A 17,658-nucleotide genomic window follows, 5' to 3' on the forward strand; every position below is an offset into this window, starting at 1 on the left:
TGTAATTTGGCTGACTTGTCTTCTATGCTACAACGGTGATAAACACTTCATTGGCTGTGAACCACTTTGAGCTCTCCTGTGGCTGAGAAAGACACTTGATAAATGCTAATTCATTTTTGTGAGGTAAAATGAGGCTATAATTTGCACACCAGCTTTTGCCAAGCTTCATCCAAAGTGTATTCAAATATGTAGCATGTTAAATACTGCATTACCTAACTTCCCAAAGCCTGGTACCAGAAAGGGGCAGGGGGGAGGTTGTTCAGGGCTGGAGGACAAAAGTTTGGTGCCCATGAGGGGATTTTAAGGCCAGGGCTTTGTTGCCCACAAGGCTGTGAGGTGTCTTGGAGTCTGGTGTGTTTGAGGGCAGGGGCTGGTTAGAGGTTTGGGGTCAAGTTCTGGTATTTTCTGTTCACTTTGTCAAGTCTTGATGTGTTTTCCTCAATTTAGAATTTGAAGGCTTGTTTTGAATAGCAACACATGAGCTCCACCTGTTGGCTATGGGGTGGTTATTGTGTTTCTTGTGATGTTAAGAAAGCAATTGCAATAAGACTTCTTCACTCTTATACTCCAGTCCCTTTTTAATATAGGTCAATGTACCACTTACCTTCCTAATTGCTTGCTGTATCTGCATGTTAACTTTCTGTGATTCATGTACCAGGATACCCAGGTCCCTCTGAATAACAAGATAAAAGCAAAATATTGCGGATGCTGGAAATCTAGAACAAAAACAAAAATACCTGGAAAAACTCAGCAGGTCTGACAGCACCTGCGGAGAGGAACACAGTTAACATTTCGAGTCCGAATGACTCTTCATCAGAACTAAGGAAAAATAGAAAAGAGGTGAAATATAAGCTGGTTTAAGGGGAGGTGGGACAGGTAGAGCTGGATAGAGGGCCAGTGATAGGTGGAGATAACCAAAAGATATCATAGACAAAAGGACAAAGAGGTGTTGATGGTGGTGATATTAGATAAGAAATGTGCTAATGGGGACATTAAGGGTAGAAAACAGGATGAGCAAGGGACAGATAGACCTAGTTTGGTGGCGGGGGGGGGGGGCGGCGGTATCGAAATAGGCTAAAAGGTAGAGATAAAAAACTAGATGGAAATACATTTAAAAATAATGGAAAAAGGTGGGAAAAGAAAATATATATATAAATTATTGGAAAAAGGGGGATTGGAAAGGGGGTGAGGATGGAGGGAAGAGTTCATGATCTAAAGTTGTTGAACTCAATATTCAGTCCGGAAGGCTGTAAAGTGCCTAGTCAGAAGATGAGGTACTGTTCCTCCAGTTTGCGTTGAGCTTCACTGGAACATTGCAGCAGGCCAAGGACGGACATGTGGGCATAAGAGCAGGGTGGTGTGTTGAAATGGCAAGTGACAGGGAGGTCGGGGTCATGCTTGCGGACAGACCGAAGGTGTTCCGCAAAGCGGTCACCCAGTCTGCATTTGGTGTCTCCAATGAATAACAACATGTCCCAGCCCCTCTCCATTCAAAAAAAATAGTTGTTTGGTCGTACAAAACTCGAGTATTGCTGAAAAAATGTATACGTTGTTGTTCCCTGTACATTTGGTATTATTGTAAACTGTCTTGATGAGTTCAAGATGAAAAGCTTCAAAAAATTCTACTTTTCTCTTTTCCTATCAAAGTGGATAACTTCACATTTTTCTACACTATATTCCATCTGCCACATTATATTCCATCTACCTTAACCAGCTCACCCCTCATTCCTGCATAGTTTCCTTTGCTCTAATTTAGGACTCTAGTTTTGGATTTGATTAGAATTGATTAGATCACACTCAAACTCAATTCCATTATATTATGATCACTCTTCCCTATACTTATCTTTACTACAAGGTTATTAATTAGCCCTTTCTTACTGGACAACACCAGATCTAAAATAGCCTGTTCCTGAGTTGGTTCCTCTACATACTGATCGAGAAAAATTCTATAATGAGTCTGAAGTGTTTACTCTCGCAATTCTTGAGGAAATTCTCCCACTCCATTTTTCTGTATCTTCTTCCCTCACACTCATTCATTGCCCCAGGGCACAGCTTTCTTTTGCTACCCTCTCTACAACCTTAGGCAGTGATCTAGAAGCCGTTCAGTCTTAGAAGCTACCTGATCCTGAATCTGCCTGCACCCACATTTACGCACACGCACAGACATGCAGTCAATCACTCCGTGCACACACAAGGTATATTTCTGTATGCTGGGAAAAAGAAAAATTACGTGAACCTGATTCTGAGACCTTCACTGTTTTGGAGAGCAGAGTGGTAAATGGAAAGGGGTGAGGTAATGGAATGAGGGGAGGGGTGGAGTGTGGTAATGGGGGAGTTGAGGGGCAGATTTGTATTATCTCAGTCATTCATTTTCCCTACAGGTTGTTCGGAGTGTTGTGTGAGATGCCTCAGGGGAGTTCCCTATGCCTCTCTCATTGCGACCATCCTGTGTTTTGTGGGAGTGGCCCTTTTCTGTGGCTGTGGCCATGAGGCTCTGACCGGGACTGAGAGACTCATTGAGCTTTACTTCTCCAATGACTTTATGGACTATGCTGTCCTGGCAAATGTGTAAGTACCTCAACATCCTTCTCTTCTGTCTTGCCCTACTTTGTGCCTGATAGTAAATTAAGAGGAACATTTAAGTAGATGGGAGCAGAAAGTTGCCAAGGGACACCAACAGGTAGCAAGTGAGGGAAAAACTGGCAGATGGAGTTCAGTGTGGACAAATGTGAAATCATTCACTTGGGACCTAAGAAAGATAAAGCTGACACTTTCTAAATGGCGAGAATATAGGAACAAGATTTTGGACACCAAATACAGGAATAATTAAAATTCAGTGGACAGGTGCAAAAAGCAATCAAAAAGGTTAATTAAGTATTGGCTCAAAGCGATGGAAGTGATGCTTCAGTTGTACCGAACTCTGTTTAGACCCCATCTGGAATAACTGTGTTCAGTTCTGGGCACCACACACCTCAGGAGGGATATATTGGCCTTGGAGTGGGTGTAGCGTAGATTCACCAGAATGATATCAGGGCTTAGAGGGTTAAATTATGAGGCCTGATTGCATAGACTAGGTTTGTATTGGCCTGAATTTAGATGATTTAGGGGTGGTCTGATTGAGACGTTTTTAAGATTCAGGAAGGTAGGTAGAGAGGAATCAGTTCCTCTAGTAGGGGAATTAAGAATGAGGGCATATAATCTTAAAATTGGAGCTTGCCCACTTGGTAAGGTAATCAGGAAGCACTTTTTCTCACACAGGCTGGTAGAAAGGTAGAACCCTTACCTAACAAAAATCTATTAATTTGTTGTGAACGGGTAACAGATAAGTAGCAAAAGTGGGCTGCTAATCAGCCACAATCTAACTGAATTACAGAACAGACTCAAGGGACTGATGGCCTCCACTTGTTCCTATTTTCCCCTATTGGTGTCTGTGTGTAGAGTGTAGTAGGAAAATCTGCTGCAAACAGTGCTTGAATGTTTTGCGCTGTCTTGATCTGCCCTCTTGTGGGGAGTGTGCGTGAGGGAGGTGTTGAAGCTGTGAATCTCTTACATCAGCTGTTCTTCCTGCTGCTTCCAGAATCCAGGTGTTCCAGTACATTATCTATGGGACTGCATCGTTCTTCTTCCTGTATGGGGTGCTGCTCCTGGCTGAGGGCTTCTACACCACTAGTGCCGTCAGATCCCTCTTCGGGGAATTCAGGACCACCATGTGTGGCAGATGTGTCAGTGCAACTGTAAGTAACTCGAGCCTGCACCATGTAGAAGAGTCTGGAATCTGAATGCTGATCTCTGTTCACAGCTAATTGGTCTGGGCACACTCCCTTCTTCCTCCAACACAGTGCATTTATGTTTTTCCTGCCCTCAGCTCATGAGATAGCTAACAATGGTATGCCATTCAGTCCATTTTAGGTGACCCATCCCGAATAAAACATCAGCAAATGAGAACTTGCATTTCCAAGTTGCCTCTCATGACCATGGGTGTTCGAATGCAATACACAGCCAATGAAAAACTTTTGAATTGTAGTCACTGTTGTAATGTGCAAAATGCTAATTTGCGCACAGCAAGCTCCCACAATCTTTCTGACCTTTGCCGAGAACTTTGCTTTCCTCTGTTATAATTTGTTCTCCTGCTCCAGTATAAGGTGACAAGTATTGTAGTCCTCCACATTAACCTCTTCCTATATCAGACAGCTTGTTTCAAGGCTGAAATGCTGTATTTAATGCATTCATCCCCTATAATTCATCCAGTGATCAGTGACCTGCTCTGCATTGCCTTCCTGGGCTGAAGATTCCCCAGCATGTTGATATCCAAAATATCACCAACTATCTCCATTAAAAATACTTTTGTATTTATATAGCGCCTTTTATAGCCACTGGACATCTCATTTACAACTAATGAAGCACTTGTTGAAGTGCTGTTACTGTTGTAATGTAGGAAACGTGGCAGCCAATTTGCACTAAGCAAATTTCCACACACAGCAATGAGATCATGATCAGATTATCTACTTTGGTGATGTTGGTTGAGGGAGTAACATTGGCCAGGGAGAACTCCCCTGCTCTTCTTCAAAGTAATACCATGGCACTTTTTACACTTGGCTGACCAGGCAGATGGGGCTTGTTTTAACACCACATTTGAAAGCCAGCATCTCGCTCAGTACTGCGCAGGAGGATCAGCCTGGATTTTTGTTTCAATCCCTGGAGCAGGACTTGAACCTGGAACCTTGTGATCCAAGAGGGGAGAGTGCTACAATCTGAGCCACAGCTGTCACTAACTTATATTGGCTCCCATGTCCAACATTTTCAGTGTAAAATTCTCTTCCTCATGTTTAAATCCCTCCATGATATCTCCCTTTCATATCTCTGTCACCTCCAGCAACCATAACCCTCCAAGTGCTCTGTTTCTCCAACTCTGGCCTCTGGTCTATCCCTCGTTTTCCTTTGCTCCATCATTGGCGGCCGTGCCTTCAGCTGATTAGTCCCTGTTGTGGGGTATTGATTACATCTCGGTAGGCTTGATGAAGTCTTCGTAGCCTTTAGCAGGCGAACTGTAAGTCTTTATTAACTATTTACAAATATACAATGAAAGGTATAAGCTAGGAGCTGTCTCCATGCTTGGGTCTGCACGTGGCTCTGTCCAGCACCACAGTGACCCCTAGGTGTGGGTGATGTGTTCTCTTACATCACTACGGGCCACATCAGTCCCACATTAACCCTATGTGCGCCAGACCTTAAGCTACAGTCGCTAGCTCTGGAATTCCCTCTCTAAACCTCTCCAGCTCTCTCATCCTTTTAAGACATTCCTTAAAACCTGTCTCTTTGAGCAAGTTCTTGACTATTTGTCTCAATATCTATATGTGACCCAGTTTCAATTTGTGACTGGATACACCCCCGTGAAGTGACTTGGAATGTGTTACTATATTAAAGGTGCTGTATAAATGCAAGTTGTAGCGAAACAATGGTCTGTTCAGGATAGTGCAGTTTTACAATGATGCCATCAACTTGCACTCACTGACCCATTCAATGTTCAGTTTGATTATTGCTGTCCAATGACCTAGTTTGATAAGAATTCACTCCACTATCAACAAGCTCCAATCATTTTCACTGCTGCTCTTCCTCTAGGATCAAAAGTAACCCATTGTTGCTGCCAATGTATGGTAGCTTTCATTTGTCGAGTTTCAACCTTCTACTAATTTGCTCTTTCTGTTTTTGCCCACCTCCCTAGCTGCTTCATCTGTGTCAGCTGCCCCACTCTTCCCATTGATTTCTGTACAAACTCTGCCACTTCCAATACCCAGCTGCATGTATTGGACAAATGGTGCTGACCATTTGCCATCCATAGAAGTCAATTACAAAGGTTCCAAACTTAAACTGTTTTAAACACAGTGACTATTTTGGGGAAGCCAAGCAGCTGTTGGTATCTTTGTTTCTAGTCCCAATCACACCATCCTGTATTGGGGTGCAGAGAGGCCTACCCATTTTAACCATTTAATGTCCCAGTGACAGAGATGAGAGTACGAGCTCTGCTCATTTAACTCACCCCTTCTGTCTGTCCCTATCACAGTCTGAATACCCCTTGGATGGTCCCTGGGCTTATTGAGAATGTAGAGTCTGAGTACACAAGACATTGAGGAACAGCACTATGATAAGCAGATAGTAAATGGGAAGACAGAGAATGAAGGCTCCCTCTGTGATTGTAGCTAAATCTCTTGTTCCTCACCAGGTTGCCTACTACCTCCGGGATCCCAGCTGTCAGATTATACTAGCTATCACATGGGACAATTCCTTGGGCACCAACATGCCCACTATAAGCGGAGCAAATTATATTATGTGCCGATGTAATCCTCTCTTTCCCTCTCTCTCTCTCTCTCTCTCTCTCTCTCTCCCTCTCATGTAATCATTACACCTTGCTTTTCTCACTGACCTTTCCTCCCCCTCTTCCAGTTCATCTTCCTGACCTATGTCCTGGGTGTGACCTGGATGGGAGTTTTTGCCTTCTCTGCGTTGCCAGTCTATATTTACTACACCATGTGGTCCACATGCCAAACGATCAAATATGTGACGGATAATAATACAGGCTTCGATGATGTCTGTGTGGATGCCCGGCAGTACGGTATGGCACTTTTCAATCTTCGGTAAAACTTCTTAAGTTATTCTGGTTTTCTTTTTCCACACGCACTTTGACACTTGTCCCATGGCTCCAACAGCCACAGTACAAGATACTCCCAGGGGGAAGGCGCCAGAGTACATGATGTCACAAGGGGAAGAGCTAGGGGTCACAATGTTGGATGACATCAGGATTGACCACAGGGTTGAAAGGGTGGTCCTAATCAAGAATCTGGAGCCAGATGATGAGCTTTGATTTTAAAGGCCTAATGATTATACAAGGAGGAATGATTGAGGGAGGTGAGGGGATCTATTGCATCATTGTCCTGGAAAAGAATGTGTTAGAGTGGGAGACAGAAAGGTGGTCATGGGTAGTGTGATAAGAATAGGGAACTCTCGCTACAATTATAGAGGGTTTTAGTGAGACTGCACCCGGAATACTGTGTACCGTTTTGGTTTCCTTTCCTATTCCTTAGATGGGATACAGTGGAGGATCAGTAGCTTGATTCCTGGGTGAGAATGTTGTCCTATCAAGAGGGATTGATTGGAATGGGCCCATACACTCTTGAGTTTAAAAGAAGGACAGGTGACCCCATTGCAGCATATAAAATTCTTAGAGGGTTGAGCAGGGTGAATGCTGAGAGGCTCCCCCACCGGCCCACTCCTCCCCCTGCCACCCCCCCTCCCCTGCCCAGCTGGGGAGTCTAGAACTCGAAGTTGTAGTATTAGTATGCTTGAGACTGTCAGGGTTAATGTGGGCCTAGGGAAACAGTACCACCCACATTATGATGTAGAGAGTCACATGGGAGTGGTAGAGTGTAGTGAGCTTGACAGAAGTTGGCATGAAAATAGCATCTCAGGACTGTATCCTGTATGTATGTATAGTTATGTGTTATTAATAAACAGCTATTGTTCAATCATACAAGCCTGTAGACCTCCAGGCAACATACAACCTTACTACAGGAGTCATGATCTCAGGACAAAGAATCGGTCATTAAGGTCTAAGATGAGGAGAAATCTCCTCAGTTAGGCAGCAGTGGACCTTTGGAATTCCCCACCTCAGAGGGTTATGGATGTTCTATCATTGAGTATAGTATCATAAGGTTGAGGTTGGTTATGGAAAAGGACAAGGAGCAATCCAGAGTAAAAATAATTAATTGGGGGAGGGCCAATTTGAATGGGGTGAGAATGGATCTGGCTCAAATAGATTGAATGAAATGTTGACGAGCAAAATGGGAGATGAACAATGAGCTGCCTTTAAAGAGGAAATAGTTCAGATACAGTCATGGCACATTCCAATGAAGTGGAAAACAAGGACAGACAAATCCAGAGCTCACTGAAAGGTGAAAGAGACAGAGAGTAAGATAAAGCAGAAAAAGGGTGCAGCTGACAGCTGTCAGGTGGATAATGCAATTAAGCACCAGGCTGAATGTAGAAGGTTTGAGGGGAATTGAAATACAAATGAGAAACTAAGAGAGAGTATGAGAACAGATTGGTAGCTAACATAAAAGGAAATCCTAAAGTCTTCTATAGGTATATAAGTAGTGAAAAGGTGGTAAAAGGAGAGGTGGGGCTGATTAGGGATCAAAAAGAAAATTTATGCAGAGGACATGGCTGAGGTACTGAATGAGTACTTTGCATTTGTCTTTACCAAGGAAGAAAATGCTCTCCAAGTCATAGTGAAAGAGGATGAGATAGTGGATGGGCTAAAGTTTGCTAAAAAGAGGTGGAATCATAGAATCGTAGAAAGTTAATGGCACAGGAAGAGGTCACTTGGCCAATCGTGTTTGCACTAGCTGAAAAACAAGCCAATAGGCTGGCTGTACTTAAATTTGGTAAGTCACTGGGACCGGATGGTATGCATTGAAGGACACTGAGGAAATTAAGGATGGAAGTTGCAGAGATACCATCCATAATCTTGCACTCCTGCTTAGATACTGGGGTGGTGGCAGAAGGCTGTAGAATTGCAAATGTTGCACCATTATTCAAAAAAAGGGTGTAAGAATAAACCCAGCAACTACAGATCAGCCAGTTTGACCTCGGTGGTGGGAAAGTTTTTAGAGAAGATAATTTGGGACAAAAATAACAGACACCTGGGAAAATATGGATTGCTTAAGGAAAGTTAGCACCTTTTTGAAGGGCACAGTGTGCTTCACGAACTTGTTGGAATTTTTTTAAATGAGGTAACAGTGTGTTTAAGAGGATAATGAGGTTGATGTGATGCACATGGACTTCCAAAAAGCATTTGATAAAGTTCCACATAAGGGGCTTGTCAGCAAAGCTAGAGCCCATGGATTAAAATACAGTGGCAGCATGGATACAAAATTAGCTGAATGACAGGAAACAGACAGTAGTTTGTAGGTTGTTTTTTGGACTGGAGGAAGTTTTGTGGTGGAGTTTTCTGGTGATTTGTATTGGGACCCCTGCTTTCTTGACCTAGACTTGGGCATGTGTGGGGCACAATTTCAAGATTTGTGGATGAGTATTGTAAACTGTGAGGAGAGAAGTAATAATCTTCAGGAATTGCATGGGCTGTTGGGATGGCTCAATAAATGACAGATGAAATTTAATGCAGAGAGTGTGAAGTGATTTCATTTTGGTCAAAGAGTGAGGAGAGGCAATATAAAATAAAGGATACATTTCTAAAGGGGGTGCGGAAGCAGAGGGACCTGGGGGTATATGTGAACAAAATAACTGAAGGTGGCAGGATAGGTTGAGAAAGCATACGAGACCCTGGACTTTATCAATAGGAAGTTATGTTAAACTTGTATAAAACACTGGTTCAGCCTCAACTGGAACATTGTGCCCAGTTCTGGGCACCACACTTTAGGAAAGAGGTGAAGACATTAGAGAGAGTGCAGAGAAGATTCACAAGAATGGTTCCAGTAACTAGCTGATTAACTTCAGTTACATGAATAGATGGGAGAAGCTGGGTTTCTTCTGCATGGAGAAGAGAAGATGAAGAGGAGATTTTGTTAGAGGTGTTTAAAATCATGACAGAGTAACCTGGACAGGGTAGATAGGGAGAAATTGTTCCTGTTGGTGGAAGGATTGAGAAGAAGAGGGCATGGATTGAAGATCATCAGCCAAAGAAGCAATGGTGACATGAGGAAAATCTTTTTGTGCAGTGAGGGGTTAGGATCTGGAACACACAGCATGCTGGAGGCAGATTCCACTGTGGCTTTCAAAAGAGAATTGGATAATTTTCTGTAGAGAGGGAAAAAGGAAGGGAGAGGGGGCCAGATGAGTTGCACTTGCAGAGAGTCAATATGGACAGGACTGAATGGCCTCCTATGCTGTAACCATTCTATAATTCTATTCGGATTATTGGACACTTAAGAAATTGAGGAATATGACAATAGGCTGGGAAAGTATAATTGAGGTTGAAGATCATGAGCTTTTGAATGGTGGAGCCTGCTCAAAGGGGCTGTATGGCCCGACTGCTACTGTTTCTTACATTCTTATCGAACATTTATTCCCTGAAAAGACAGTGGATGTTGGGGTCAACTGAAATTTTCAAGACTGTGATTGTTAGATATTTGGATAAGTGGTATGGTGCAATGGCAGGTAAATGGAATCGAGGCACAGATCAGCCATGATCTGATTGAATATTGGCTTGAGGGGCTGAATGATTTATTCCTGTTCCAATGTTCAGGGAACTTTCTGGGTTGAATCCAGTTGGGTTCTGCTGGTGAGCTGATTTGTATTACAGCCAATGGAAGAGAAATTCAACAACTCTGTATCGCTATCTAAAATTGTCATGGACTTGTGTCTTGTGTATTTTTGCTGGAACTCATCCCATTTCCTTGACTGCTGTTTCAGGGATCCTGCCATGGAATGCCAATCCGGGGAAGGTCTGCGGCCTCAATTTAACAGCTGTTTGTAATGCCTCCGAGGTAAGTGGTCAGTCCACATCATTTCAAATTTTTCACTCATTCACCACACAAGCTGACACCACAAGCTTGCAACAGAGGAACCAAACCCGTGCATTCATTCACTCTCATGTCCTTAATTTTAGGCTTGCAACTTAAAAGGCAATAGGAATGCCCTGCTGGTGCATGAATGGCTCCTTGTTACGCCCAACCTAACCTCCAACGCTGTATCTGCTCTGGGAGTGTTTGATGGGGACTGTGTAGAGAGAGCTTTACTCTGTATCTAACTCCATGCTGTACCTGCCCTGGGCGTGTTTGATGGGGACAGTGTAGAGGGAGCTTTACTCTGTATCCAACCTGTGCTATACCTATCCTGGAAGTGTTTGAGGGGACAGTATGAAGGGAGCTATACCCCCTGTATTTTGTCAATCATTGTCAAATGACTTTATTCTACTCAATATATACACAAGTCAACCATTCCCACTGGGATCAGGTGCTGATTAAAGACCAATGCCTGTGGATCGCAATGAATTCACAGTTTGAGGAGCAGAAGAAATCTTTCTCCAGGGTGTACTGCAGTACCAGAACCACCTGAATGGATGGATGGAGGAAGCCTTTAGATATTTGCCTGATTTGTATTTTGACCCTTTACCATGTTGAATTCCTTTAACCTGTAATTCTGGGTCTTTGTTACAGTTTGAACTGACCTACCATTTGTTCATTGCAACATTTGCGGGAGCTGCAGCCACAGTCATTGCCTTGGTAAGTTAACAATATGAAGCCTCATGGGGGACACTGAGTGAATTTTGTTGCATGTGCACAAAGGATGAATGTCATTTTAAAACTGAGACACTTTCAGCTACCTTAACAAAAAGGGATAGATCACAAAATATAGCAAGAACGTGCACGTGCATGTACCCAGGCACGCATGCTTATATATAAGTGTACCAGCCTGATCCCAGTGCTCCGCACCAAAGTTTGATATCCTGTTTCAAACTAGAGGAGGGTGTGTCACAATGTGTGTACTCTCTTACTGCCTGTGATTAGCATGTTTTGTATAGAAAGAGGTGTGCCTTTTCTTTTTTACCTCTTTTGGGAGTGTACCCTAATCAAATAATCCAGCAGCAAGTTTGAGAGTTTAAAACTACAGAGGATTATTTATTCTCTCTCATTTACCCCGAATTGAACATGACATCAGACACATTATTCTCATATACACACTCACATACACAAAGACTGGATATGGATAAAGGTCATACACTTTGACCAATTACAGTTATCTCAGTCTCTGGTTTATAATCTCTGGTCTCCCATGTGGCAGGCCTGATTTCTTGAAAGGATTTAATGCTTTAACGTTGAAGTGAGATTCTTGAAAAGTGAAGTATTCACAGCAGGTTGTAGCTAGGAGGTTGATTCTCAGGTGAACTTTAACTTGAACAGGCTACTTGGTTTGGCTGCCTGATATCTCGCAGCTTGTTTCCGAATCTGGTTTACAGTCTGGTTGAACTGATGGCTTGATGACTTTTGTGGAACTGCCTACAAACAGCTTCTAGCTGATTCTCTAAGAATACAAAGACAACATCATTATGCGACTTTACAAGTTCAAGTCCTTTTTTCCAAAAAGGTGTGTTCATGTTGATTCCACATTCTGTATTGTGGGTTAACACCTCTGAGGGTTTGAGATAGTCATCATGATACAATGGAATTGTGATAGGGGCCATTCACTTCTATCTGCCATCAGTTGAGTTTTGATCTTCCTTTTTGTTCAGTATGCAACAGAGAGTCAGGCAGTTTGGAAATTCTATAGTCTTTTGTGTTAGTTCATCCTTAATCGGAGATGTGTGAATTCCCCGGATGCTGTGAATACCCATGCTTAATTAGGTATTTGCTTGAGAATTGGTATTGTCTGTAGCTCAAAGGCCAAAGGTCACATGATTTGTGGCAATAATTTATGTCCAATTTTTAAATGTATTGACAAAATTCATAATATACTGGGCATGATAGGTGAATGATTGGTGAATGATTGTGGTTGATCAAAGTCTTTGTATTATTCACATTTGGCTTTCATTGACTGTACAAACATTAATGTTTTCTCTTCATCTTTTTCTCCCCCCTCCCCCACCACCATGTCACCCCTCACATTCTCAGCTTACTTACATGATGTCCTCCACCTATAACTATGCTGTCCTGAAGTTTATGAGCCGGGATGATTGCTGCACAAAATTCTAACTTGAAGCACAGACTGCATCCCCCTTTCCCTCTCTGTGTTTCTCCTCTGCCTCTATTGCATAACTTTGCTCCAGGAAACTTCATGGACTGTGCTGTGGTTCCTCACACCCTCCAAGCTCCCAATAACAGCTGCTCCTTGTCGCACATGGACCCTGGTTTCATCGCGTAACCTCCAAATAAACTGAAATAAACTGTAACGTTGAGTAAAGAGTCCAGGTATAATGCAAGGGAAGCCTTTACCTGCTGGTTTTGTTATTAAATAAGCTTAAGTATTTTAACCCATTTCTGATGCGGAGATAGATTCTGTAGAATCTCGGAGCTTGAAATTTTGTTTTTAAAAATAACCTTTTGAAAGTAGTCTGTTTTTGGCTTGCACCTGCTTCATGTTCACCAGTTGTGAAAATAAAGATGTTGGAGTCTATGAGCTGATGAGGATGATCCTGTTCCTATTCCTATTGTCCTGCTAATAATAGCATGCGCTATGCAAGCAATCAATGGGAATCCTCCAATACTTACCAATACTGCAGTTTAGGGGCAGGGCAAGTATCTCTGGAGGTAAGGGGCTGGCACAGTTTGGTCTTGAGAGGGTGAAATCTAGTTTGATGGGGACAGTGTAGAGGGAGCTTTAGTCTGTAACTAACCCTATGCTTTCCTGCCCTGGGAGTGTTTGATGGGGACAGTGTAGAGGGAGCTTTACTCTGTATCTAACCCCGTGCTGTACCTGTCCTGGGAATGTTTGGGGACAGTGTAGAGGGAGTTTTACTCTGTATCTAACCCTGTGCTGTACCTGTCCTGGGAATGTTTGATGGGGACAGTGTAGAGGGAGCTTTACTCTGTATCTAACCCCGTGCTGTACCTGTCCTGGGAGTGTTTGATGGGGACAGTGTAGAGGGAGCTTTAGTCTGTATCTAACCCCGTGTTGTACCTGTCCTGGGAGTGTTTGATGGGGACAGTGTAGAGGGAGCTTTAGTCTGTAACTAACCCTATGCTTTCCTGCCCTGGGAGTGTTTGATGGGGACAGTGTAGAGGGAGCTTTAGTCTGTATCTAACCCCGTGCTGTACCTGTCCTGGGAATGTTTGGGGACAGTGTAGAGGGAGTTTTACTCTGTATCTAACCCTGTGCTGTACCTGTCCTGGGAATGTTTGATGGGGACAGTGTAGAGGGAGCTTTACTCTGTATCTAACCCCGTGCTGTACCTGTCCTGGGAGTGTTTGATGGGGACAGTGTAGAGGGAGCTTTAGTCTGTATCTAACCCCGTGTTGTACCTGTCCTGGGAGTGTTTGATGGGGACAGTGTAGAGGGAGCTTTAGTCTGTATCTAACCCCGTGTTGTACCTGTCCTGGGAGTGTTTGATGGGGACAGTGTAGAGAGAGCTTTAGTCTGTATCTAACCCCGTGTTGTACCTGTCCTGGGAGTGTTTGATGGGGACAGTGGAGAGAGAGCTTTACTCTGTATCTAACCCCATGCTTTCAATGTTTGATGGAACAGTGTAGCTGTTCCGGAACCATGTTGCCCAGCTGTGTTCTAGTCACTTCCTACATTGTATCTGATCACAAGTGGCAGAGGGAATTCTAGAAAGTGCTCTGTCTTTGCCTGGTCAGCTTATATTCATTATCAGATGCAGCACTTTGTGTTGTGTGTCATCAGGACAGGTTCAAACCCAATCTCCAGTGTAAGGCACTGGCTCAATAGGTCAAAATAAAACTCAATGGTTTCTGAATACTAACCTTACTGTGTTACATGTTTGTTCACACTCAATGGGACTAGGATAGCTGTATGGGTTACAGCTTTTTCTTCTGTGCTCCCAGTGCTGGTTCAATGACTGAATTCAAATAATTTCATTCCGAGAACAGCGAGTGGAGCTGTGCTGGGCTGGACCAGAAGCATGTGAAGGCACAACGGTCTCCCACCTGCTCTCTGTCAGGCCCTCCTGTGGTATCAGCAGGAGATTGTGTTGGTCAAGCCAGGTGGAAGGTGGTTAACTTTGCACTTGTCCCTGATGTCAAAATTGTTAAATTTACCAGACCCCCTCAACTTACTGAGTGCAAAGTTACCTATGTGTGTGTGTGTGTGTGTGTGTGTGTTGATGTCTATCTGAGCCCCCCTCTCTCTGTGCAAGTCTCCGCTCTCCCCTGCCCTTTCTTTGTGTCTGTCTGTGATTGTAAGTGGGAGGTACCAGTGCCCATTCTCCTCCATCTCCACACTTCTTTCTAGATAAACTTCCTACTCTGCCTGTCGGCTAACTGGGCATACACTAAGGAAGCTAACAAAATGAAGCTGTGCGAGAAGTTACGAGCAAAGGAGAACCAGGAGCTGCGTCAGCTGGAGACTTGTCGGTAATCTGCTGTGACATTTGAATTTTCACTGAAGACTGTGTCCCCATTTAAAGCTGGGCTTTAGCATCCTGCACCTTGGTGAATAGGAAACATCACCTCATGATATGAGAGGAATTGGTGGCTGTAACGTTCCAGCTGTTTCCATTGTGTAGAAATTATAACAGCTGTACATCATCAAAGCCTTGGTGATCTGGTGCAGATTAAATTATTGTATCTTTAAGGAAAATAAAGAGAGACTTGCATTTATATAGTGCCTTAATTGGTCTCAGAATCCTCCAACGTGCTTTACAGCCAATGAAGTACTTTTGAGGTAATATGGGAAACACAGCAGCCAACGTGCAGACAGCAAACTCCCACAAACCGGCATAATCAGTTTGAAATTGTGTTGGTTGAGGGATAGCTATTGGCCAGGGAAGATCTCACCTGATGTTCTTTCACTAATGGTCATGGCAATCTTTTACATCCACTTGAGAGAGCAAGTATGGCCTCACTAACATCTCATCAGAAAGATAACGCCTCTGACAGTGCAGCACTTCCTCAGTACAGCATTGAGTGTCAAGCTTGGTTTTCATGATCAAGTGTTTGGAGTGGGACCTGCTCATGATCAGCCTGCCATCCTGTAAAGCATCTCCCAAAGCTTCAAACTTTGTTGTATATTTTGTATATCTCAGATCTATGCAGAGATGAGACTAGTTTCTATGTGTAACAGGCTTTATGCTTGGCACTTTAAAGTGCCCACCCCATGCTTCAGTTCTAGCTTTAGCTCTTTCTACAGCTTGTTTATTTCTCCCTGAGTCAACACCCAGGCTTAACCAGTCAAACACAGTGAGCGTCAATTGTAAACAGACTCTCATAATCAAATGAAGAACAACCGAATGCTACACCAGCATTCGGATTGGTCATCCAGCAAAGGAGAAATCATGAGACTCTATTGAGATTGAACAGTATCAGGGGAAAAGGTAACTCAAATCTATCAGTGGAATATGTCATTATGGGAGTGTGCCCGAGGGGTATGGAATATAAAGGAGGAAGAAGGCAACAGACTGGGAGCAGCTGAGGGAAGTAAAATGGAAAGGAGATGAACACAAGAAGGAAAAGCAGGGCAGCCAAGACTTGTATAATTCAAATAGAAGCAGGGAAGGAGGAGTTAAAGTGAGAGTGTCAATAAATGCATTTGGGTTGACCCTCACTAGTGTCTTGGGTTCTGGGTGTCACTCACTCCCATAAGCGACCTGCACCCATCAATTTTACAAGAGATGAACCAAGGCAACTTGCCCTCCCCCTGTAAACCCAGCCAACCTGGCCCCAAATACCCTTCTCCCATCACCTCTAACCTACCCATGCCTCACCAGTCAACCCACCTGACCTGTGCTCAACCTGTCCTCCTCTACTCAACCCACCCAACCTTCCCCCTCTCCAGTCAACCCTACCCAAGCTGTCCCCCAATACCCCTCTCCCAACCCACAACCTGCTGCCCATCACGCCTCTCTACATCACACCCAATCATCCAACTTTCCACCCATCAGTCCTTCCCCACTATCCCTGGTTAACCCACCTCTCTCCATTCAGAAAATGCTGGATATAGTCAGCAGGTCAGGTAGTATTTGTGGAGGGAAAAACAGTTAATATGTCAGGTTGATGACCTTTCAACAGAACTTTTGTGCAGAGCATTAATTGATGCTGGTGAAAGAGGATTGTACAAGTGACAGAAATAACTAAAGCTTTATTTAAACAGCCTGCAGCCTAAAGTCGTCGTAACTCAACTGACAAGTTCACTTAACCTGCTCACTTGGACTGAGTTGGGCATCAACAAAGTGTGACTCCAGTAGGATCAGAACAATTTGTACCCATAGCAACCCCTTCTCACTGGAGGAGGTGAGCAGAGTTAAAGGAATAGATGTTCATAGTCCAGCTCTATGAAGGAGGAGAAGGCTGGGAGCTTCTAGCACTGCTGCCTGTGAAGAAACAGAAGGCCACTAGGCCATTCTAGGAGACTGATTGAAGGTAGATGGTGAAATAACTTCCTTTTTCCTCTGGGAACAGACCTTCACCCCCATATCATGATCAACTGGGCCCTCAGGTACATCCCTCCTCAGGTTGCCAACTGTATTCCTGGAGATTTCATCGCATGACTTGTCCCCGTGCTTCAGCCATTAGTCGACCTACGCATCCATTCTTGTGACACACTGTCTTCTGACACCAATTAGGAAGCATTACTCATTACTCAATTGGATGACACTTGACTGTCAGCCAAACAATGTTTCTCACCAACCCCTCCCCACCCCCCATTTTCAATATTTTTATATCTGATGAAGAGAAATGTTCAAATAAAATGACAAAAAACCTAATCTTTTTGAATGCCCTGATGATTTTTCTCCAGGGTTACACACAACAGTATCCTGGAGATTGATCTCCACTTCCTGGAGATTTCAGGCCAAACCTGGAGGATTGGCAACCCTAGACTCTCCCCATTCCTATTTTCTACCCTCTGCCCTTTCTCTGTCACCCCAGCCCCCTCCAATCAACAGATCATCTCCTGAGGCCTATTCATCCACAGGTGCTGCCTGACCACCTGAGAATTTCCAGCTTTTGTCTTTTCTTCACATTGTGAACCTGT

General features: G+C 43.7%; 1 protein-coding gene across 1 annotated transcript; it reads left to right on the top strand.

The window, feature by feature from the left end:
- Nucleotides 1-2,387: 2,387 nt before the first annotated feature.
- LOC144683664 (proteolipid protein DM alpha) lies at nucleotides 2,388-13,125 on the top strand. The gene is made up of 6 exons (XM_078546917.1): nucleotides 2,388-2,568; nucleotides 3,578-3,734; nucleotides 6,442-6,610; nucleotides 10,426-10,499; nucleotides 11,172-11,237; nucleotides 12,624-13,125. The coding sequence occupies exons 1-6, from the start codon at nucleotides 2,543-2,545 to the stop codon at nucleotides 12,702-12,704; spliced, it is 573 nt and encodes a 190-aa protein (XP_078403043.1). The 5' UTR covers nucleotides 2,388-2,542; the 3' UTR covers nucleotides 12,705-13,125.
- Nucleotides 13,126-17,658: the final 4,533 nt, after the last annotated feature.

This window comes from Cetorhinus maximus, chromosome 8 (assembly GCF_964194155.1).
Source record: "Cetorhinus maximus chromosome 8, sCetMax3.hap1.1, whole genome shotgun sequence".
Classification (NCBI taxonomy): domain Eukaryota; kingdom Metazoa; phylum Chordata; class Chondrichthyes; order Lamniformes; family Cetorhinidae; genus Cetorhinus; species Cetorhinus maximus.